General features: G+C 38.6%; 1 protein-coding gene across 1 annotated transcript; it reads left to right on the forward strand.

Moving 5' to 3' along the window:
- The first annotated feature begins 274 nt into the window (after positions 1-274).
- On the forward strand, positions 275-24456 carry LOC140236368 (uncharacterized). Its single transcript, XM_072316324.1, has 8 exons — positions 275-373; positions 2784-2958; positions 8741-8909; positions 13665-13774; positions 14435-14601; positions 17339-17495; positions 18107-18273; positions 18554-24456. Exons 2-8 carry the CDS (start codon positions 2804-2806, stop codon positions 20602-20604), a joined length of 2976 nt encoding a protein of 991 aa, XP_072172425.1. The 5' UTR covers positions 275-373; positions 2784-2803; the 3' UTR covers positions 20605-24456.
- The last annotated feature ends 317 nt before the right edge of the window (positions 24457-24773 follow it).

The following is a 24773-nucleotide window of genomic DNA, read 5'->3' on the forward strand; positions in this document are numbered from 1 at the left end:
CGTTGTTGTGACCGCAGCACTCATAGATTTAAGAGATTTATACGCCTCCGTTAAATATCAGAGAAAGAACAAAGAAATATTTTAATTTAGGATTGCATATTGTAAAATATATATATCTTTTTTGCTAATTTATGAAAAAATGATCAAAGTCTTCACATTCGCCATTTCATCGTGAACTATATTTTATCAAACCACCAACTCTAGATATGTGAAACGCCCCTCTGGCTCTAGATAGCTCTGCCAGCCATTTTGCAATCCTACTGGAATTCTATGCATTTTACGTACATGTACATCGTACAGTGTCGTGTGGGATAGTAATTGGAAGGGAACTTGTCATTTGTTCGATGTTTACCATCTCACTTCGAAATTTTAGGTAAGTGTAGCAACCTCATCGTATATTTAAATAATTTCTTTTGATCATTAAATGTATCAAATATTGATTTAAAAATTACAAATTGCAATAGTATCACAGTTTGTATTCGAACATATCGAACGGTGCAGGCAGCGTAACGTTAGAATTCTCAGGGTCTAAATAGTTACACTACACACGTACACTAACGGTTACAGTAAACACACTCCGTATACCCGGTACCGTTTGTTGTCTGTAGACCAGTCAGTGTCTGTGTAAATTTATGTTCCAAATCATTGAGAAGTGGGCGCGACGCTTGTAGAAATATAATTTCTTATTTCTCATCGTTTTTTTTTTTTTTTTTATCTTTTGTCCATGAATCCGTAGTGTGACTCCCAGTGAGCTGCTCGCATTGTGATTGTGTGCAACAATACATGTCAGACATTAGACTCTTTTATACCGTTCGTATTCGCGTGCACTCGACATTCTTATTGTCATTGTGCTATTTTGGATTCGCAAGGCCATATCGACGTCATAATACGACCACTGGTATGCACTCACAGAATCGTTTCTTCACTCGCTGAGTAGGGAAATCCCGGTAGACGCTCCCTTAACAGGAAAAAAAAAAGAAAATGAGCCTTAATATTAAGGGATGGCACAGTCTAATGGTGGAGGCGAGAATTCTTCTAGGCTTTTAAAGGACAAGTTCACCTTCATTAACATAATAAGGATTGAGAGAATGCAGCAATATTAGTACTATAATAGTAGAACACATCAGTGAAAGTTTGAGGAAAATTTGACAATTGATGCAAAAGTTATGAATTTTTAAAACTTTTAGGTTGGAACCGCTGGATGAGGAGACTACTAAGGCTCGTGATGTCATATGAGTACAACAGTATAATTTATAAAGAAAATGTAAAGAAAATTCAACATATTTTCACTTTTTTCGCATAATAAAAGAGCACCTGACTTGCCTCTTTCTAAAGGCAATGGGAATAATATTACCCATAACATATGTCAGTAACGAGTCAAGGGAATGTGTACATGTCATTTCAAAAGATGAACTTTTGTGAAATTCTCTTTATATTTTCCTTATATTGTTGTACACATGTGACATCATACACTGCAGTAGTCTTCTCATCCAGTGGTGACTGCACAAAAACTTCAAAAATTCATAACTTTTGAACTAATCAAATTAATTAGATCCAGTAGAACAGTACTACAGTAGATTTCTACTGTAAAATAAATGTTCGCATGCATTTTAATTTCCAAATGCATGTGAAAATTCTTGTCTACACTGTACGCGGGCGTAGCGCAGTGAATGTTAGACTTACAGGCAACTTGCGAAAATTTCATGCTGCAAAAAAGGCCATCGGCTCCAATTAGTGAAAATTTCATGCCGTGAAAAATATAATAACAGAATCTTGAAAATAATCCTTTTTTTCTACAGGTAAGTAATGTAAGGAATGTAAATATATGTTTTACAGTAAATCATGATGCAGAATTTTATCTTCTTGTATTTACTCAAGTGTGCTATTTATGTTTTTACCTATAACACTTAGAACAAACAAATGGTGATTTAAAGACTATTTTCAAGCCTGTAACCAAAAGTATCCTCTTTGAGCAAATAGAATTGGCATGCATTTCGTTTGTCCTTTTTTCCCCCTGTTTTCATTCCTGAATTCCTTGAAATGTTGGTACTGGTATTCAACTATTTTTAAGCTTGCTATCTTTGAAAACCCCAAAAAGTGTGGAGGGCTTTGGATGTTCAATTTCAATATGATTAAACAAAAATTAATGAATGATAGTAAGAAATAAATGAGTGTAAATAGATAAATGTATGTTGTACACTGTACACTGTACACTGTTTTTTGCATTTTAATTAGAATTTGGAAATAAATGAAATGAAATGAAATGTTACAAGCTTTTTACACGTGTGTATTATTTCCACCGCTCAATTGGAACCACAAATTGTTATATTTGGACATATTTTGGCTGAAATACATTGCCCCTCACTAGGTCTAATGGTTTGAAATTATACCCAAATCCTTCAAAGTAGGGATAAAAGGTATCTGATGTGCATTACGACAGTAAATTCACTCGGGCTACAGAGCTTGTGAATAACCAAAAAATAAAAAATAAAAAATACATCATGCAAGTAATGTACAAAAGTAATCCCCACACTACAATGTGCTTACCTTAAAATCAAAGATATAAGAAAGTATAGCATATAACAAGCAAAAACTTTGCATGCTTTTTATTTTTGCCATGCTTTTCGTGTAGTACGAAAATGTCCACTGTTTCAGTTCATGTATTATTTAGGGTTGAGATGAACTGAAATCATTGTCTGTCTCCTCTCTTAAGAATAATGAATCACTGTTGAAATTATATACATGATATTGTTTTTAACCCGCCATCCTGATTGATGGAATAGGAAGTGGCTGTGAACCTGCTATGGTTGTTGGGGGAGGGGCCTCCTCAGGCCCCACACGAGGCACCACCTGCAGCTCAGGAATGAACGCCCGAGAGCTGGCAGAGAATGATGACCTGGCAACCAGTCTAATCCTTGATCCATACCTCACCTTCACCACCCACAAGATGAATACAAGGTGAGATACTGTATATTGCTCATGTAGAATAACATAATTTGTTGTTGTCCCTTCTATTCATGAAAAAACAACTACTTTGCCTCAATTTAGGAGTTCAGCTGATGTTACACTTTTCATGGAGGGATTGAATAAGTAGCAAGAACACATGAAACAAGTATCCATGATATTTTCCAGGGCACCAATTCATGAAGGTTGTCAACCATGACAAGTTGTCAGTGTCTGACAATTTCAGTAAAATCCTTGATTTGATTGGCTGAGAAGCTCTGGTCACTAGCTGTTACTATGGTAATTGTCAGAGACTGACAACTTGTCAGGGCTGACAACTTTCATGAAATGGTGCCTAGGTCTCTTTTTCATCCAGGAATAGAGATATTTACATAAGTGGCAGGGTAGATGACCTTGAATTGTGTGTCGTCCTTTAACGGTATACAATTTGTAACATAGTTTCCATATTTGTGCAGAAACTGGTAATTTTTGCTCAAAAATAGACACATATAAGGCCAAGTAAAAAAAGAAACCAGTTTCTCGTCCTCGCGCGCATCGATTTTGGCCGCCGCATCGATTTTTTTACTATTTACTATTTTCAAAATGGCGCTGAAAATACCAAGAAATTCATAATTCTCGTCCCAGCCCGCTCCCCGCCCGCATCGATTTTCAGTTGCCGCATCGACTTTTTTGATATTTACTATTTTTTCGGCCGCCGAAAAAAAAAAGATCGACAATTCACCTAACAATCGTGACGTCTCATTTCTAATTGTTACGCCTTGCGTCCTCTACGTAGCTGTAGACTGTAGCTTCTGTGTGTAGTGCGTATGTAATAACGCATGTATAACAATGCGAGCTCGGCCGATCGGCAAGGAGGAATGACCCACAAAGCAGTCGAACTGCACTGTAGTTGGATGGGCGGCGCGGCGGGCCGGCCTACTGGGCTGTGATTTACAGCGCACTCGGTACGTCGTGAACGCGATAGCGGCAACATTTTTGCGAACAATCGCCGATATTCCACGCACATTTCGCGCGTTGTTCGTATTTTTCCCCGTTTCTGATATTTTAAGCGGATGAATTGTACTGTACAAATGCTTGTGAGGATTGTACGGTTTATAGTAACCTCGTCTACAGCCACTATGTCTATTTTCCAATTGGTCTACTGGCATATCGTCTATTACCGATTAGTCTAATACCCATTTGGTCTACAACTCGTTTTGTCCAGTACCCATATTGTCTAATAGTCACTTTGCCCACTACCCGTATTGTCTAATACCCAACTCGTCTAAGGAGCATTTCGTCTACAAAACAATTGATCTAATAGCCAAATCGTCTACACTCACAATGTCTATTTGCCATGTCGTCTAATATCTATTTTGTCTACTACTAGTTAGTCTACTCCCACCTCGTCTACAAGTCATTCAGTCTACATTCACTTTGTCTAGTTATCATATCGTCCAACCCTTAGTTTGTCCATACCCAATATGGTCTATACCCATCTGGTCTACTCCCAACTCGTCTACCCCCAAATGGTCTACTACCAACTGGTCTACTCCCAACTCGTCTACTCCCAATTGGTCTACTCCCAATTGGTCTACTCCCAATTGGTCTACTCCCAATTGGTCTACTCCCAACTGGTCTACTACCAACTGGTCTACTCTCAACTGGTGTACTCCCAACTCGTCTACTCCCAGTTGGTCTACTCCCAATTGGTCTACTCCCAACTGGTCTACTCCCAATTGGTCTATACTCGTCTATACCCAATTGGTGTACTCCCAACTGATGTAGTTTTACTCTCAACAATTTACCCAAACTGATCATTTCCATCTGGTCATGCTAATAATGAATATACCACTTTGTCTAGTGTCCAGTCCGTCTCACTGTCATGAACTATTCATATCAAACCCTGCCCTTGATTAGCACAAAAATCAATATTAGACTATTCTAGTTGTTACGATGTGGGCGTGTAGTTGGATGGATTATTATTCTTATGATTGTGTATCAAAGTTGAATGGATGGAGTGTTGAAGTTTGGACATATAAATGCTTATTTAGGGTTCCTCGCGAAACGTGTATTGAGTACATTGCAGGCAAGTAAATTATTCATCTTAGTAGTAGCTATATATTGGCATGAATCATATTTTTGTGTATATGTTTCAACCTTTTTTGGTGCATTTAACCGTTTACATACATCAGTACGTGCCAGACAGAATAAAAAATACTGATAATGTACTTATAAAGTGTTCCTTTTCATTTTTACCATTCTCATGATTGTGTATCAAAGTTGAATGGATGGAGTGTTGAAGTTTGGACATATAAATGCTTATTTAGGGTTCCTCGCGAAACGTGTATTGAGTACATTGCAGGCAAGTAAATTATTCATCTTAGTAGTAGCTATATATTGGCATGAATCATATTTTTGTGTATATGTTTCAACCTTTTTTGTGCATTTAACCGTTTACATACATCAGTACGTGGCACACAGAATAAAGAATACTGATAATGTACTTCTAATGTGTTCCTTTTCATTTTTACCATACTTATGATTGTGTATCAAAGTTGAATGGATGGAGTGTTGAAGTTTTTCACACTGTGACATTATCTTTTTTTCCTAAAAAATTGTCATAATTAGAACATAAAAATTTAAAGGGGATGGCTAGTAACCGATCAGTGGGAATCAGTGGGAATGCTGAGGGATGATTGTTCCAATCCTTGTGGGATTCATTTAAGAGTACATTATATATCTACTGTTGTGTGAAAATCATTTGCTTCAAAACGGTCTCATATTCAAGTAATGTGCAGATTAATGCCCCGTCACTGACCAGGGACGCTTACCTGGAAACATTAAACTGCACATTACTTGAATATGAGACCATTCTGAAGCAAATAATTTTCACACAAGAATAGATATACAATGTACTCTTAAATGAATCCCACAAGGATTGGAACAATCATCCCTCAGCATTCCCACTGATTCCCACTGATCAGTTACTAGCCATCCCCTTTAAACCAAATGGGGCACCAAGAGTGTTCAACCTATTTAACTGGGAAAAAAGAAAATGGATGAAGTAAACTTAAATAAAAAAAATAAAAAAAAAATATATATATATATAACTAGTAGTAGACCAGTTGGGAGTAGACTAGTTGGCAGTAGACGAGTTGGCAGTAGATATGGGTTGGCAGTAGACGAGTTGGGTGTAGACCAATTGGGAGTAGACGAGTTGGGAGTAGACGAGTTGGCAATAGACAAGTTGGGTGTAAGACTAGTTGGGAGTAGACGAGTTGGGAGTAGACCACTTGGGTGTAGACGAGTTGGGAGTAGACCAATTGGGTGTAGACCAATTGGGAGTAGACGAGTTGGGAGTAGACCAGTTGGCAGTAGACTAGTTGGCAGTAGACTGACTGGTTATTAGACTAATTGACTATTAGACAATGAGTTGTAGACCAATTGGGTATTAGACAAAATGAGCTGTAGACTATTCTATTCATAGACCTTATGATTACTAGACGAAATGGTCAATAGACATAATGGGTGTTAGACGAAATGTGACTTAGACAAATTGGACATTAGATAAAATGGCTAGTAGACGAAATGACAATTAGACTATTTGGCATATAGACAAAATGGTTGGTAGACGAGTTGGTAGTAGACGAAGTGGGTTTAGACGAGATGGCATTAGACTAGGTGGACAGTGGACAGGGTGGGTGTAGACGAGGTGCCAATTTACCGATTGTACGGTATCGAGTTTGTATACATTTTCATGTCATTGTGACTATGTGCATGTGTGTGCAGTGTCGGAATGTACGGTGCCAGCAGGGAGGTCCACACCTCCCTGGTGCCAGTGCAGTGGCCGTGCCGCACCCCGTATATCGGCAAAGTGTGCATGTTTTGTAGCTGTCCAGGGTCCCCATCCCCTGGTCTGTCACGGCGATGCATTCTATTTTGAAGAGAAAATGAATGCGCTTTTCCAGCAAATGTAGAATTATTAAATGGGTGTATCTACAAAATAAATAACTTTTCCACGGATTCTGGTTTGTCTCGTATTTCTGCGGGATACTTTTCTTCACGATGTAAATTCACGGACACAGCCGTGAGTGGTATCATCTGTAGTGTGTACTGTTATACAATCATTCATCATCCAAATAATGAGTGATTATCAAATGTCTTTTTAGAATATGAAGAAACATCTTCAAACGTTTAAAGCTAGAATGCCATATCAGTATCATTTTGACATCCATCTGCAATTGTACAAGCCAGTTTCCAGTTGAATGTGCTACAATTGTACTGTGAAGAACTGCAGATATACATACCAGCTGTGTGCACACAAAAAGTCACGAACACCAATAAATAAAGCAGTGTTTTGAATATCATGGAATTTTTTTCAGTCGTACATTTGTTGAAAGACATGTTTTATACCTGTTTCAATTGATAGCACAATACATCAGAATTGCAAGAACACTGGTATCATTACAACACTAAATACCAGTATTAAGATGGTCATTTTCCCTTGACATCTGTAGTGGAAAGAAAAAGCAAATGTATTTCTGCATGCATGAAGTTTCATTTCAAGTATGGCACATATATCTATTTGTTTGAAAATGCACAGAGTGCAGGCAAGACGTACACTTGGGACCTGGGCCCCGTTGCTAGTAGCCTTTTGTCAAGGCCCTCTCGCTGTAATGGGCGAGCGAAGCGAGCCCAGCCGAGCGCGCCAGCGCGAGGGCCTTTTGAGATCTGCTTTACACATTATTATTCATGAACGTGAACCCTTCTGAATACTCATTTTAACGGGTTCCGGTCAACCAATGGAGTGGCGCGCTCCCCGCATCCTCAGCGCCTCGGTGTTGTCATGCCTGTTCGCATGCATTACTGACCGCCCGCGGAGGTCTGCCACAGAACTCTACACACTCTGTGTGTATAGAGTTCTGTGAGGTCTGCGGCGTGCATTCGCTCTATTCAAATCGGGTTCGAGCAGACAGACACGCTGATTGGTCGTCGACTTTTGCTCCCAAAATCGGGGAGCAAAAGTCGGTAATTCAAAGGGCTAACAAAAGGATGCGAAGCAGATCTCAAAAGGCCCTCGCGCAACCCCACTCAGCTGGGCTCTCTTTACCATACAGCGAGAGGGCCTTGACAAAAGGCTACGTTGCTAGAAACTTTGCGTTTAAACGCAACTTGCAAGTGATTGTCACTGGCCAATCAAAATCATTGTTGCATGCATGTCTTCTTAATAGGGCAGACCCTGAGCCAGTCAGAATGGTTGTTTCAAAATTAGCAATTATTTGCAATTGATTGCAACTTTCTTGCAACGGGGCCCAGCTACCAGAGTGATATTTCATTTCATAAATTGAATATAGAAAATTGTAAAGCCCTCTCTCGTTACCTTTCTCAGAATTACCGGACGAGAAACACATAGGCCCTATTACTTTCATTTTCACGATCCTTGAAAAAATAGTAAGATATCAAATAGTAAGGACCTCCCTCATCGCCTTGCTCAAAAAACCCGGACGAGAAACTACTTTCTTTTTTTACTTGGCCTAATGTATGAGAAATGTGTGATATTATGCTGTAATAACACACAATTTCAATTGGGTAATGACAAAAATGTGAAATATTAGCCAAAAAGGTATGCCAATAGTATCTTTCTATTGCAGTTTGCAAACATATCCAATCATGGTTTGCTGCATTGATTCTTGATAATCAACAAATATAAACCATGGATTTAATCTGAACTACCAGTGTTTACATACTCCCAAGGGTATGTCTGTATTCTGTGTCATTTCTCTTTCCTCTCCAGATTCCGGCCTGTGACGACCCGCACAGAACACCTGCGTTACATACTGCGTATGTTCAAGAAGGACCATAATTATGATAGGGCATATGAGAGGTTAATGGCATCTGGTGAATGGGCTCATGTCTTTCTCGCCAATAAATCAAAAGCCCAAGTCCAATCATTCAAAGAGCATGTAAGTTTGTAACTTCGTAAGAACATGACTGTTAGTTATTGTGCCATCATTGTTTTGTACAAATTTATATATTGTGGGAATATGTTTCAAGACTGTTTGTCTGCTTATTGCATGCCTGCAGACCACTGCAGTTATTACGTTATGTTTGAAGATTTGTCTGTGATTTGATCGCTTTGTGGATCAATTGCACCAAATGTGTAAAGGTGAACTGTTGCTATCTGAAATTGCATGGCATTTACATTGTTTCTTCTTCTTAATGCCAACAGTCAGATTTTGATATACTTGGCAGCAATCATTCATAGTGGTACCCTTAGGTGATACAGAGTTGTTGTGTTTGTTTGTTTGTTTTTGTTTTTTTCTGGTGGTACATGTGACCGAGGGCAGGGGTTCTTTCCAGTAACTTTAAAAAATTACTCTGTATTAAATCCATATCCAGAAGTAGCGTAAGGGCTACTGCTGGTAGAATACTTTACGTAAGTAATTTACGTTTGTAAAGTCTTCAAATCAGCAGTGGACATAAATTGTTTTGTGTGTAGGGACCTTTGTAGGTAAGGAATGACTGTTATTAATTTCAGTGCCATTGAAGAGACAGTCGTAGTAATGGCATACCATGAATATCATGTACATGTGTTGAAGGGACATTCCAGATGATTTATATAATTTCACATCATGTAATACATAAATCTATAGTATCATACAGATTTGTGGAATTTCTTGTGGTCCTTGAGCAGAGAAACCACTAACTCTGAAAAAGCCAAAACATAATATGATGACATAAATGGTATCCCAGGGTACCAAATAAAAATCAGCCGTTTTGTTGAATTATTTATTTTTTTAAAAAGGTTGTACCCTGGGTGTCAAAAAGAGGAAATTATTTTGGTGCTGGAGCTAGCACGCGCTAGCCACTGCACTGCACTGCACTAAAGCACACACTAGTGGTATCGCAGCTTCCATGCACGCATAGTGTAACATGCAGTGGCATGGGAATGCTATGTACACACACACACAGTGCATGCATTTTTCTCTGGCTGTCCTCGAGTGGACGTGAGGTGGCGCTACACAACGCGGTTACCCGGGGTACTACGATACCCCAGGGTAACGCGTGATGCATCATATACTGAATAAGGATGATGACATGGCAGGTTAACATATTCCAATAATTTTGCAGTGTACTGTAATTCCATTACAATACCACTTGCGTAACAGCTTTACCTGTATAGAATTTGTGCGTGCTCTCTTATTTTGTTCTGCTTCCTTGAGCACCAAATCATGAATTAGGTGATCCGAGTATCCTCTCGGATCACCTTCTGTATCTGTACTGAATCTTTCTTCTTTCTTTGTTTCTTTCTTTATTTCTCCTCAAAAGTTGTGCAGAGGTTAGCTCAGAAAGTGCATTGCCTCTCAATGTCAAACTTATACCACATATGTATCATGTCGCAAAGACGACAGCGCAAGTAAAATCATAGTGATCAGTCGACCATGACGTAACTATGACGTCATTATATGAAAACACATTTTCATGCATATCTCATTAATGGAATGGAATATTTCAATGAAATTTACGTCACATATATTTCAAGTCAAGCGAATTCTACTCATATTCTCAAAATTCATTTTTATCTCAAAACGCGCGCGTACGCGCGCGTTGAAATGTTTGTATGTTCAAATCGAGCTCAAAATTTTTTTGCACACGTTTCAGACCATTTGGAGCATTTTTTGAAAAATTAAAAAAATTGGACGTACGCGCGCGCACATATTCGCACGCACAGCTAATATGAAATAGAAATTTTCAAATTTTTCACACGGATCGGATGTCCGAAATGTCAAGGAATGTTTCTACCAAGTTTCAAGTCGATCCGATTCAATATGACGTCATACAGGCCCGTCAAATTCAAAATTCCGCGCGTGCGTCAATGGGGATACACAGTGCAACTATGCCAAAAAACCGCAAATTTTAAATCGGATTTTACTCGTCAGGATGGACGGTGACCCCCCATTTTCTTGACATATTCTGAAAGCTGATGAGTTGTACATGTCATTTCATGGGCTGGCTATGCTGACAAAGTGATTAAAAGATATCAAATTTCTTGATAAAGTTAAAAAAGTAAATTTTCAAAATGATGTCATCAAATTTCAAGTTTACTCGAGCGTGTCTCACTTATCCTTTGCCAATTTTCACCTAAATTTCAATATGTTGTAGCTTATGAAATGCTCTTTCATAAATGTAATTACACAAATTTGATTAGATGACGACATCACCTCGAAAAAATGGATTGAAGGTAACCCTGTCAAATTTGACCAGTTTACGTGTAATCTCTATGGGAGTGCAATTCTTATGGAAATGAAAATTGACATGACTATCTTTATCGAGCACTAGCTCACTTATGCTTCGGTGAATTTCTCTAAGATTTTAATATGTTGTAGCTGAGACGTAGGTCTATCGTAATGTGCCCTTCATTTTTTCATACGTTGTCAGGATCACGTGAAAAAACTTGGTTGAAATTAACGCTTATCTTCGAGGTATTGTAATATTTCTTTCTTTTTACAACTTTATGTGCAATAACTCAAGAAAAACATACCCTATCACCACCATATTTTGCACATGTTTAGTTCATGTCACGAACATTATTTCATAAAATAACAACTACTTGATCAGACGCCATCTTGGGTATGTAAATTAGGGTCAAAGGTCATAGATGTTTCATCCTGTATCTTGGTGAATACATGTCTTATCTTTCCCATATTTTGCACACGTAAAGACCATGTTACAGGGATCATTTCATAAAATAACCACTTTTTGCTCAGATGCCATCTTGTCTGTGCAAAGTGGGGTCAAAGGTAATATGTACTTCTTTTTCTATCTTCGCTATGACGTGTTATCTCTATGGGAGGGAATTTTTTTAGATGTGAAAATTGACATGACTCTCTTTATCGAGCACTATCTTACTTATGCTTCGGTAAATTTCTCTCAGATTTTCATATGTTGTAGCTGAGACTTTGCACTATCAGGACTCGAATCATTGATTAAAAAAAATCGGATCACCCTAATTTGTCAGTGATGACAAATTACAATCTCTAGTTCTTATGTGAAGCTGCATGTCATCATCCGTGTTCATTGTGATTTGATATGAATTTTGAAAACATTCTTATTCCCTATCCCAATCACAATAAATTCTGAAACTCTGTACATACCCAGTATTATAACCAATTTATAAATGTTCAAATGCAAATGTCTGAAAGTCATCCATAAGTGTCCTTATCCTATTCTTTAAACCAAAGGTCAAAGTTCATGATAATATGGGCCCTAGGAGAAATACCTTCACCCATAATTTCAGGAAGGTATTCTATTACAGTGGACTCCCGTTACAACGAAGTCCTCGGGACCGGTGGTTTTCTTTGGTTATATTGAAATTTCATTATCACCGTACTAATAATAAACTAAAAATGTCGCTATGGCGACTGATGCCTCCGCCATAATGCATGATTCTTATGGTACAATGTCTTCACAATGTGTGAATGACAGTTTCACAAAACTGACAAAATATTGAAATGACAGGTTTGTCAGAAATATCTTGAATGTTCACTTTCCTTATTTGCATTTAAACCTGACCTTTGACCCTTAACCTTTGACCTTTGACCTTCTGGCTGGAAATTTCTCAGAGAATCTCCATTGGGGAATACATGTATATATCAAGTTTTAGTTTTAAAAATAATAGTGTAAGCATTGCATATACTAGTATATGAGGGAAATAGTAAAATTTTGAGGAGTTGCCTTGACCTTTGACCCCCTGACTAGTGACCCATGACCCCTACATTCCCTAGAAAATCCCTGCCAGTCAGTACATGTGTATGTACCAAGTTCCATGAAGATTATTGAATCATTTGCAAGAAAAGTGAAATTGTAACATATTCACCTAACCTTTGACCTTTTGACCTTTGACCTTATGACATGAAACTCTCTCTGGAGAATCTTTATGCAGTAGTACATGTCTACACTAAGTTTCAAGATAATACCTTTGGGCATTGCATGGATGTGGGGGAAATAGCAACGTTTTTAGCATTTGACCTTGACCTTATGACCTTTGACCTCTTGCCAATGTCACTGAAATCTACTCAACTAATTGCCCCATCATACATCATCCTTGGACCAAGTTTGGTGAAAGCTGCTTCATCCAGTTTTGAGTTATCACGTAAACAGATAAATTTTAGGATTTGACCTTGACATTTGACCTCTGTCCAATTTCACTCAAAAACTAATCCAAGTAATTGTCCCATCATACATCATCCTCAGACAAATTTTGGTTAAATTTGCTGAATCCAGTCTTGAGTTATTGTGTAAACAGATACAATTTAATGATTTGACCTTGACCTTTGACCTTTGGCCGATTTCACCCCAAATCTAATCAATTAATTGCCCCATCATACTTTATACTTGGACCAAGTTTGGTAAAATTCCAGTCAATATTACTCAAGTTATCGTGTAAACGAATGCGGACGGACGTACGGACGGACAACCTGAAAACATAATGCCTCCGGCACCACTTCGTGGCAGAGGCATAAAAAACGTAGAGCGGATACTGTTACAGTCTGAATTTTTACTTCGTTGTAACCGGAATTTTGTTATGACCATGTTCGTAATAACAAGAGTGCACTGTAATAACAGAAATATGATTATAATGGAAATATTCACTGCATACTTGTCATGTTAATTGAATGCATGTTAACAACATTTCATCAATAATTTGTTTTTTGTAGATACATCGTTACCTTGGCATGTTCGACATAGATTCTGGCTTCGAGCTCAGGCCATGTTACAGATACTCACTTGAAACAGCTGGGGGAAAGATTGTTGCAACGCAGCATTGGTAAGAAGCATGTGATTACATAGAGTGAGTGTATTTACACTCAACTCCCGGTGTGGTAAGCTTGACAGGATTTGAAAAAAAAATTATCAACTTGGTGACATTCAACTTCTGTGTATACAGAGTAATATCACGAAAGGCTATGAATGTAAATATCATTTTACTTTCATCACCTAGCCAATTATTTGAGTGTTATCCACAGGGACTGGAAAAAAAAAACCTCCCACTTACCAGAGTTTTTACTTACACAATAGAATTGACACATGTTTGTATCCCTCAGGGGTAGAGTCTTTCTTTGATTTAACCAGATTTTCGACAGATGCAAAGTCAAATTAGGCGAGATTGACTGTAGATTAATTGAACTGAAACAAAGATTCTGTGATATAATAACTGTTCTTAATCCTGTTAGATATCAAAGTGTGCTGAAAACTAGGGTAAGATGAATGCTTTATGTGGATCTGAAGACAGATAACTTTTTGGTCACTGTCTAGTTGATTCCTGTGCTAAATAGAGGTGCCAGTTTATTTGTACCAGCTGAAAACTAGTTAGGTGTAGGGTTACTTAAAATTGTGAATTTTGCCCCTTAGGACTGTTCATCATGCATCATGTTCAATAGATCTCATCTCACTCTTACTCCCTGCCACTCTGATACATCCTCTCTAGGGCTAAGCATGAAAAGATCAGCAAGCTGGTTGGATGCATTGCAGAGCTCACAGACATGGAAGAAAACACCTTTCTGAAGGCAGGAGTTAATGACTTCAGCGTCATGTATTCAATGAGGAAGAACTGTGCCCAACTGTGGTTAGGGCCAGCTGCTTTCATCAATCATGGTGAGAAGTTTGACAGGCAAACAAACTCTTAGCCACTTTGTTTTGTTAAGTTCTTTTTGGCACACTGCAGATTCTTTAGTGCATTTCACATTTTTTCCCCCATTCTTTTCTCTCATTATTTTACAGGTTGAAAAAGCACATTGATATTGAAGGCAACTCTTTCTTGTGCAAATATCTATCAAGATTTTTTCGTTGTTGAGTCAGCAACAAGCAACCTTGAGACCTATGTTGGGGGACAAGTCATAGAATGCTTGAACCTTTATCAGGCAGTTGGCCAATATTTTATGGCCTGAGCAACCGTTTCTGTGTGTACAGTGCACTCACGTTAAAACGAAATGCTCGGGACTGGCAGTGTTCTTTCGTTATAACGAAATTTCGTTATAACCGAACAAACACAATATATAACAAAAACATCTGAGGAAACCACGCATAGTATTATATTCTGTTTGTTGAATACTCATCGTACACTGGAAAGCAATGTGAAATGGGATGGTACCTTTTTAATTTCGTTGAAATATTACATTTAAAACTGTGCGTGACACACAGAGCAAACACACGGTGATGTGAAGCGTTCTCCCATGCAGAGACGCTATAAAGATGCTTGTTCTGCTATGTATTTTCGAAAGCGATCCGCATTTCGTTATAACGAAGCACATTTCTTTTGTTTTTCTTTGTCAGTGGGGCTCGGAAAAGACTTTGTTGTAACGAAAATTTCGCTATAATCGTGTTGGTTATAAGCGAATTTTGTACCATAAACTTTAATGGCGATAATTTTGGGACCAGAAGTTTTACTTTGTTATAACGAAATTTTGTTATAACCGTGTTCGTTGTAACGGGAGTGCACTGTATCTTTCTGTTTGTACTCGAGTCACGAATGAAGCTGATTTGCTGAAGTACCATGATGCAGAATGCATCTACTTAAAGGGGATGGCTAGTAACTGATCAGTGGGAATGCTGGGGGATGATTGTTCCAATCCTTGTGGGATTCATTTTAAGAGTCATCTTCTTCTCGAGTCACTACGCAGAATGGAACGTTAGATTCTTCCAATCCAATGTTGGATGCACTGCCTGGCACAGGGCTTTAGAGCTGCCAGATCCTCTTTTGTGCAAGGCTCTGGTAGAAGTGGACAGACAAGGAGATGTTGCATAGTCTGCTCCTCTCCGCACAGGCAGGTGATGTCATCATTCTCACTATACCCCCACTTTGCTAGGTTAGATTTGCAGCAGCCGACAGCACTTCTTAAGCGATTGCAGCAAGACCAGAAAGGCCATGCCTCACTGGCGCCTGATGGTGTAGTTTCCTTAGGGCCGGTAGTAGACACTGTATGCGGTGTATGGGTAAAACATTCAATCCACATGGATACACGCTGCTTGTCAGGGCTTTTGTTCAGTGCCTCTACTGAATGCATGAAGCTGCGCCTGGATTTTTGCCTCTTTCTTGAATGATCATGATTAAAGAGGGGGTGGCGAGGGTCATATTCTTGCTTCAGCTTTTCCTTCTGGGATGCAGCAGTCCTACGGATGCTTGGAGGAGCAATCCCACTCGGTAGAGGTCTTCAACCTTTGTGGGCTTAAGGCAAGCAGTAATAGCACGAGATGAAGAATTTAGAACATTGTCAATCTTGGTGGCATGAGCTGATCTACTCCAGACAGGTGACGCATACTCAGCTGTAGAGTAGCATAAAGCCAGTGCTGTTGTACGTACTGTCTTTGCATCAGCTCCCCACTTCGTATTAGTGAGCATGCCTGTACAGTGTCAGGGCAATCGTTAAGGCCTGTTAACCCATATCGGGCCATCTACGGGATATTCCGTTGTTCGTCCAAACGCTGCAGGGGCCATATACGGAATATCCCGTAGTAAAAGAAATGACATATAAACGACGTCATTCTAAAGTTCTTTCACCTTCTAACCTTTGACAACATATCCCAGAATGCTTTGCTACACTGTCTTCAATAATTTAAGAAAGATTTGTCAGTCGAACCTCAACAATATCGTAAAAATCATCGGAAAAAATTTGTGTTTACATGGAATAACGCAAATAACCACGAAGCATCAGTGGGTGCTATCTACAGGTATATGGATAGATTTTCTGCCACAGTTTTTGAGGAGGTTTGGACACTTGCCGGGCGATGATTTGACTATGATAATAGTCCCACATGTACATCCACATGTATGTACAACAATTGTATAATTCAGTCGAAACTGAAAAGCTGTAGAAGTGTATCTATCGAGACGAGTTTCGCTTCAACAAACTATAGGATGCACACATTATACTATCGAATTAGCATGCACTCACAATGACTTCATCGTCATAAACATAAACATAAATCTGTGATTATTGTATCAATGGTCATGGTATTTATATGTCCAGAAGGCTGACACTCTTGATCATTTCATTTCCGGTACTGGATGTGTAAAATTACAGCATTTGCTATTTTTAATCCATGAATGAAAGCAAACGAACAAATTGATTTCGTAATCTAATGGCAGCATGTCATATACCATTTTAAAGGGAATTTTATCCTCTTTCAAATGACATATAACTTGTGTATGTTTTGTTCATTGCTTGCTAATGAAGAGCGATTGTTTGGAGAGTTGTTTGCCTGTCGGCGTGTGTGCGCAAACAGTGCTGGGCCACTGCGGTGTTTTTTTTTTTTTTGGTTTTGTCAATCTTTATGTTTTTAATGTTCAATGTTACTGATTATCAGTGTTCTACCATTATTGATTTTATTATAGATTGCCGTCCAAATTGCAAGTTTGTGGCAACAGGCCGGGACACTGCCTGTGTGCAGATCTTGAGAGATATCGAGCCCGAGGAAGAAATCACTTGTTACTATGGCGAGGATTTCTTTGGCGAAAACAACTGCTACTGTGAATGTGAGACCTGTGAAAGGTAAAACAATGAAGATGGAGAACAATTAAGTACTTATAAATCCATACAAATAGCAATTTTTACAAAGGTAGTGCACTTCTCTGTGCAAGCATTTGAAATATTTGCTGGTTACACTGAGTAACATATGTCATGTCACATGTAACACAAAGTAACAATTAATCATTTGATATATTTTATAATGCGAGTGTCATTGCTTTCATATAGAGTCCTGCTTATTAAGTGGCAGGCCGCCATGTCGGCCAAAAATGAAATAAAGAAGATTCATTCACACAGAGAGTGATAAAGTGTACCAGTATGGTTATGTGTAAGAATATGCTTAATACTTGTGCAGACATACATATAACTTCAAAGATGATATGGTTGCAAGTTTAAGTGGCGTGGGTGTACAGAATCAGTGTTAACTGAAGTTAAAGACAGATTAAGTTGACACATCACAAAAGTTTGGATTGATTTCTTCATTGAATAGACTTTCCCAAAGGTCAAATATTGAATTATGTAGAATGCTTTGATGGGTCATTTGGTGAGGAACATGCATAGTTTTCATAATTACTATATTCATTTTGATTGATCTAGTGGTCAAGTTTGATGTATTTGTGATTGTTGATTGACAGGCGGCACAGTGGTAAATTCACACTGAAGGGCTCACCAGACAAGAAGATAGAGGCGCCGAAGTACAGTCTCAGGGACACCAACAAGCGCATACTGCGTCTCAAGAAACAGAAGAAGAACACATCGTGTGGACAGAACAAGCCCCCTCGTCAAACAATGCGCAGAAATGGTAGGTCCATGAACACCAAGTTGATGGATGTGCTTTAATGGGCTCTAAACAATTGAACAAAAAGAAAATGTGAACAGAAATATTTTTTTTACAAAAAATTAGTATTGGCACTCTTCAGGCTCTTCATGTGCAAGTGACGTTAATGCCTTCTGTATTGATCATGAAGAAAAGTGTTTCCATTTGCCAGTTGCTTTCCAAATTACACTTGAGTAATGACTGTTCGTGGTTGCAAGTGTTCTCACTCTTGGCATTATATTCATATTTTCCCATCCCTTTACAGATTCTGAGAGCAGTGTAAGTTCTGGACGAAGCAGCAGTCCAATGCCTGCCAAAAAACATGTCCCGAGCACAAAGCCACGATCCAACCGCAGACCCCTGTCCCCCTCAAGGTCCACCAATCAGGCCCTCCTTGTGGATATTTTGGCAGAAAAGAAATGTCTCTCCCGATGTGATGCAGAGCTCATGCTGGCAGAGGGCTACAAAGTGCGAAGCTCCAGCAGTCTTCAACTAAAGCAGGCCAAAGTACTTCTGACTCCTCACAAATATGAGGAAGATAAGACATTTACAGTGAGTACAAGTGAGGAAACTGGCAGGTCATTACGCGCCAGGACTCGCCGATGTCTTGTTCAAGATGCAGGGAGAAGTAGTCGGCGGCGGAGTGACCGTCGGAGTAGGCTGTCTTCTGCAGGGATTCAAAGGACCAAACCGGCCAATGTGGTCAAGCTATGCAATTCAGCAGGGAGACGAGACTTGCTGGCAGATCGTGCATTAGCCAGTCGGTCTAAAAACAAGATTCAGAGGCATGTTGATACTGCAACTGAGCTACAGGTGGATACCAGCTCTCGAGCCAGCAAAAACATAGTTTTAATGAATCTTTCTCAGTCACCAATGGGATCATCAAGGTTGTCGATATCACCCTCAACAGCATCTCCTATGCCATCACCATCATCACAGGGAAAGTGTCAGTCGACTGCAATACGCTCTTCAGCACTGTCTCCCTCAAGACCACCTCTGTCACCGTCATCATCGTCATCATCACCTTCTCCATCACTGTTGATGGCAGTGAGGTCTCCATCAAGGTCCTTACTTGAGGAGAGACTTCGACTGCCCATTGATGCCAAGCCAGTTTCTCCTGTCTGCTTAGCTCAAGAAGACGAGAAGTCCAATTTCAGTGCCAGTGTCATGACTATTGGTACAGGCATTTTTGATAATGAGAAGGATGATTCTATTATAGTTGTAGACAGCAGTGAGGATGGTGAGGAAACTGAGGAAGAGTGCTGTGATGCCATGGAAGAGGAAGTCTCATGCTTGTTGCAAAAAGGTAGACATCAGCAAGACCAAAGGGAAGACTCATGCAGCCAGTCACTTGTTCATATTGCAAATGAACCCGATGAAGTGCAAGGTATCAGTAGAACTCAACCCCCATTGCAAATAGGAATAATGACGTACAAATCTGAAATGTCTGAATGTCCTACCAAGTTGAAAATTAGAGGAATGTTTGTATCTCATCAGTTAGAGTCTCATTCTGATCAATGTCCAAAGCAGAATGAAGCAAACACAAAACAGAATGCAATGTGCAATGTTCAAAGACAAAGGAGGGGACAATCACAGACTATTCACAGAGGTAACCGGAAGAGGGCTTTACGGACAGACTGCACTGGCAATGCTAAACCTGCCAAGAGTGGTGGTGAACTGCAGTCTACAGGCACTCTCAAAATACCACGTTTGAAGATCAGAGTCAAGGACCCAAATGGAGAGATTAAAGAAATTGTCACATCATCCTCAGACGAAGAGCGAAGTCCACAGCCACAGGATGATTTCAAATGTCAAGATGTTGAAACCGCAGCTTGTTTGAGAAAATCCCCCAAGGGGAAGAGTGCAGTTGCTTCTTGCGCACAGAGAGACACCAAAAAGGAATTTTGCAATAGTACTTCTGAGAGCAGGTTTCAAGGAGAACAATCACAAAATCTAGAGAACAGGCAAAACATCGTAAATAGTGTTTCAAATCTGCTGCAAACAAACTCACATAAATTTTCTCTGAGCAATTTTAAACAGGACATGCAGTCCGAATCAACTTCCCCACCGTTACTCCCCAAAATAGAATCAGATGATGAAGATGTCATTGTCAATGTGGAAGATGAACTTGATATACCTCCTCTGGAGTGTGTTGAGGGCCCTCCAAACCTCTGTCTGCCCACAGCTCAACCACCGTGTGGCGTTGAGACGCAAAAGGTACGTTTCAAATTGTGTGAGGGCTCCTCCATTCAGTTTCATATGCCCATAGGTCAGCATTCCCAAAGTAGTAAAACTTTTTCAATATCTCAGTATTGACCTTACAAGCACCGGGGTGGTACTTCTGTGTCTACCCTTCATACACATTGTGCAATGTTTGGAGTGTCACACTTAATTCACTCCTGCCTGGTTTTTAAAGGCAAATTCCAGCAAATTTTCAGGACTCCCAAACAAAACCCTCTGTTCGTCTTGAAATTGTCTTGCTCAGTTGTAAACACATAACATTTGTCGCATGGTTATGGAGTTTAATTGAGCACTACGTTTATTATTTCCTGCAACATAAATAATATTAAGCATTCAAAGTTGATAAAGTATTCATTTTTCATTCGAAACAGGTAAGCTGTTCAATCTTGAGATTTTAAACTTCCTTTTTTTGAGCCATGTTTCATTTGCACATTTAATTTTAAAATGGAATTTATATGTCATGAAAGGGAGTGCTTGTACAAATTGTATGATTAAACCGTGCATGTAGCTTTGAGCCAAATTACAATGATTGGAAAGTACTTGTACTCCAGAATATTTCTGCAATTGTCAGATTGCCTTGAATAGTTCCCGCCAGATGCCTGTTAATGAGCTGGTCAGGGATGGACACTTCTGCCTTTATTCATCCAGGGGGGCAAAGAAAATATAAACATAGAGCAATTGTTTCATTTTCAGTGTACTAAGTTTGTGCCAATTGATACAAATTGATTGATAACATTATTTTAGGATGCAATCTAGAAATATCTTCTTCTTTTTTTTTTCAAATTCTCTTTGTTACAAGCATCTATTTTTGACCAAAGAAAAGGTGGCATTGTATGCAGAACTTGAGTTCCATAGCCACTTCATATATACAAACCCAGGGCGGATTTTCAAAAAGTTTGGCATCCATGGTTGAATATTAGTGCCGCAATGCAGCTATGTTGATTGTGCATCATATTTTACACAGAGAATTAATCAAGGGTATCAAGATTACATTATGTTCGTTGTTAATGTTTCTTGAGAAGTGTTCCAAGAAGTAATGGGGCCATTGACATATTCCGTCATATGGTACCACTCATAAATTTCTTGCCCATGTAAAGAATTAGAAAGAATATACATTGTACAATGTAACAGTCCATCAGGATTGAAGGGGCTGTGTGACCACAGACAAATATGATCAAACCTGTCCTACTGTCGCATGTTGGGACATAAAAACAGATTGTGTAGCTCTTAATCGTCGACATGCTGTATTCATGGTACCTCTTAAAAGGTATTTTCAGGTGTACACTGTATTTGCTGTCATGAAAATGTTAGGATATTGTGGTAGTGGCAGAATCTTTGAGTAATAGATGGGAGAAAAGATAGAAATTGATGATATACAAGATTTTGTTTGTGAGATTCCTGTTTGCAGGAGTTAACCCAATAACTGTGAAGGCAAATGTTAGATAGCATCAATCACTCTTAAAGGGATCATATAGTTTTGGTTGAGACCTAACTTCAGGTTTCTAACATTTTTGGTGAGATAATGAGAAACCTCTCATATAAAATATGAAAGAACCTGTAATTCTAAGAAGAATTCAATGTTTATTTGATGAAAATAGGTTTTGAAATGGCTGAGATATACATGTATCTAAAAACAGAACGATCCTAATAAAAGGTGGGACTCACGTTTTATTACAACCGCTGTCTTCAGCCATTCCAAAACTGATTCCGCCTAATAAAGATTCAAGATTCAAGATTCAAGATAATTTATTGTCATGTATAAAATATACATAAAATTTGTTTTCGGACATACATAAAGATAAAGGTGCATAAATATTGAATTCCTCTTAGAATGTTATGCTTGGTACTATTTTATAAGTGGTTTCTTGGTATCTCACAATAGTTAAAAGCCCAATCCTCATCTCCACCAATACTAGACCATCTCTTTTTAAGGTGATCATGAAGGCGTGTATACTGAACCTTGTCTGAAACAGTAGGAAGTACTTTGGTGTTACATGTGTTTTTGTTTGTTCTTTTTGAATGGAATTTTGTTTCCTAAAGCTTTCACTTTGTCAGAGTGTGATTGCATTTTTTTAAGGTTCCCTGGATGCAAGTTTTGTCACTGACAGAATTGCCATGATCTTCAAGTTCAAATGAAATTTCAAGAGAAATGTAAGCTCCATTTTCTAAGTTCATACAAAACATAGTCCTCAACTATTTATTGATTTGTTTTATTTATTTAAGTGGTGTGAGAAATACAGGCTCGTTTGTACTCTGCTTCTCAGTTACTAAGGATATTAGCAATGCACAATGACTTACGAACATGTTAGCGAATGCATTGCACATTCATGTGAAGCCATTTGTAGTAATATTGGAGTATTGTTTCACAACATGAGTACCCATTGCTTACGTGTTGAAATGCAAAATTCGGGTTCTACATTCAATTACCTTCAGATTTACAGTCATCATTCTCATAGTGCCATTTTTAGGTTTGATATTTGAATATGTTAGGAGTAGTCTTTCGATATGTAGTGAAATGGAGATGCGATATTTCTTGGCACTGGTGTGTAAATAACATGTACATAATTTGTAATAGAAGTATGTGAACATCACTGTAGTATAAAGTGAAGGATTGAACTTCAAATGTCAGTGGTAGTGTAAATGCATCCAAAGGATCATATATTTTTTCTAGCCATGTCCTATAGAAGAAGTACTTGGCTCATTGAATGCATTTTCAAGTCCAAGATGATTGGTAATTTATTTTGTGTAATTGAGCCCTGGATTTTGTTGATGTCAAAATCAAAGTAGGCTCGGTGTCAATACCTCATTCTTTTCTACTGTCACATGAATTTGTCAAACCTTAAACAAAAGGGACTAATGTTGATGTACATGTATGTGTTGATAGCTCAATCTCCTTCTATGGTTTATGACAAAATTTGCATCTTAAGTAGTGGCTGAGACTCTTCAAGCATCCCTGGGGGCAAGAAAACAGTATTCAAATACTGACTTTACATGTATGCTGGGTTTCACATCTATAGTAGTTCACTGCAATTGAAGTGTTTGACTTCACTTCTAGATGGTCACTTAATTTTTTGCATTCAAGGAGACTTCTTTGGTTTCAGTGTGTTGATCTACATTACTTCATGTGAAAATTGCTTTGTGATAGGTGTGACGTAGCAGGATTACTGGATGTTCTTGCTAGCAGGTTCGTGATTGTAGGGGAGAAAAATAAAAGAAATCAAATAATAATTCTGCAACTCAGTCTCTGCTGCTCCCACCCCCTGCAACTTTGATCCCAAGTCATTTTAGTCTATGAAGAAAACTGTCAAACACATCTTGCTTTTCACCGGCTGGTATGAATGAACATTCAATCTCAAAGTGTTTTACTGTGGTTGCCTTTGACATTCATTACTTGCAATGATGGTACCTGGTAGTACATATACACAGAAGGGAAATGAGGATTATAAATGGTGTTACTGTATGGAGCCACAGAGCTATTCCATTGTTGATAGTCTCTTTGACTAGAGATACGATTTGTCAAAGATAGAGACCATAAGAACCACCTGCTCATACGCTCATTTTGATATTGTTGGTTGCAGCTAGAATCTGTTTTGCTGTGTGTATTCCTGTCTCTTTTAAGGCATATTCATTTCCTACAACTTTTATTCATTTTGTATGAACAATTATTCTTTTAGAGTATCACAAATCCAATTGAGAAGCTAACAACCAATTAAGAGAGGAATGTTCTCCTTATGTTTGGAATTTTTATGAGATATGCTGAAAAATGATTTGATATATCAGGAAAATACAGTGCAGATGATGGGTAGGATGGGCAGCAATTGTGATTCAAACCAATTCTTTAGAAAATGGATTTAGGTAACTAGATCTGAAGACTGTCAAGTCTGGTGGGAATAACATATTTATTTTCAAACAGATTATTTAAACAAATGTCAAAGTTGTCCTGTTTTTATTTGCAAGCAGAACTACATGACGTGTTGTAAAATGTGATTCTATTGGAATCAGGTATGATGTTCTGTAATGTACATTGATGTGAGTGTGGCTTGAGATAGCAAGAGAGAAAAGAAGGGAGTTTGGCGCAGAGAGAGAGAGAGGGAGAGAGGGAAAAGGTGGGGTGATCCTGGGGGCTGTTACAAGAACTAAGGGGCAGAGTGGCAAAATGTACAAACATTGAGAAAACTCAAATTATTTCAACTCCATCAAATCATCAAACAGGGAAATCCCTTTGTCTTTGTTAGATTTAAGAG

This window comes from Diadema setosum, chromosome 12 (genome assembly GCF_964275005.1).
Source record: "Diadema setosum chromosome 12, eeDiaSeto1, whole genome shotgun sequence".
Taxonomy (NCBI): Eukaryota; Metazoa; Echinodermata; class Echinoidea; order Diadematoida; family Diadematidae; genus Diadema; species Diadema setosum.

Coding starts and splice junctions, on each gene's coding strand:
- LOC140236368 (XM_072316324.1), top strand. CDS start 2,804: ATGGTTGTTGGGGGAGGGGCCTCCTCAGGCCCCACACGAGGCACCACC. Junction 8,910..13,664: donor TCCAATCATTCAAAGAGCAT/GTAAGTTTGTAA, acceptor TGTTTTTTGTAG/ATACATCGTTACCTTGGCAT. Junction 14,602..17,338: donor AGCTGCTTTCATCAATCATG/GTGAGAAGTTTG, acceptor ATTTTATTATAG/ATTGCCGTCCAAATTGCAAG.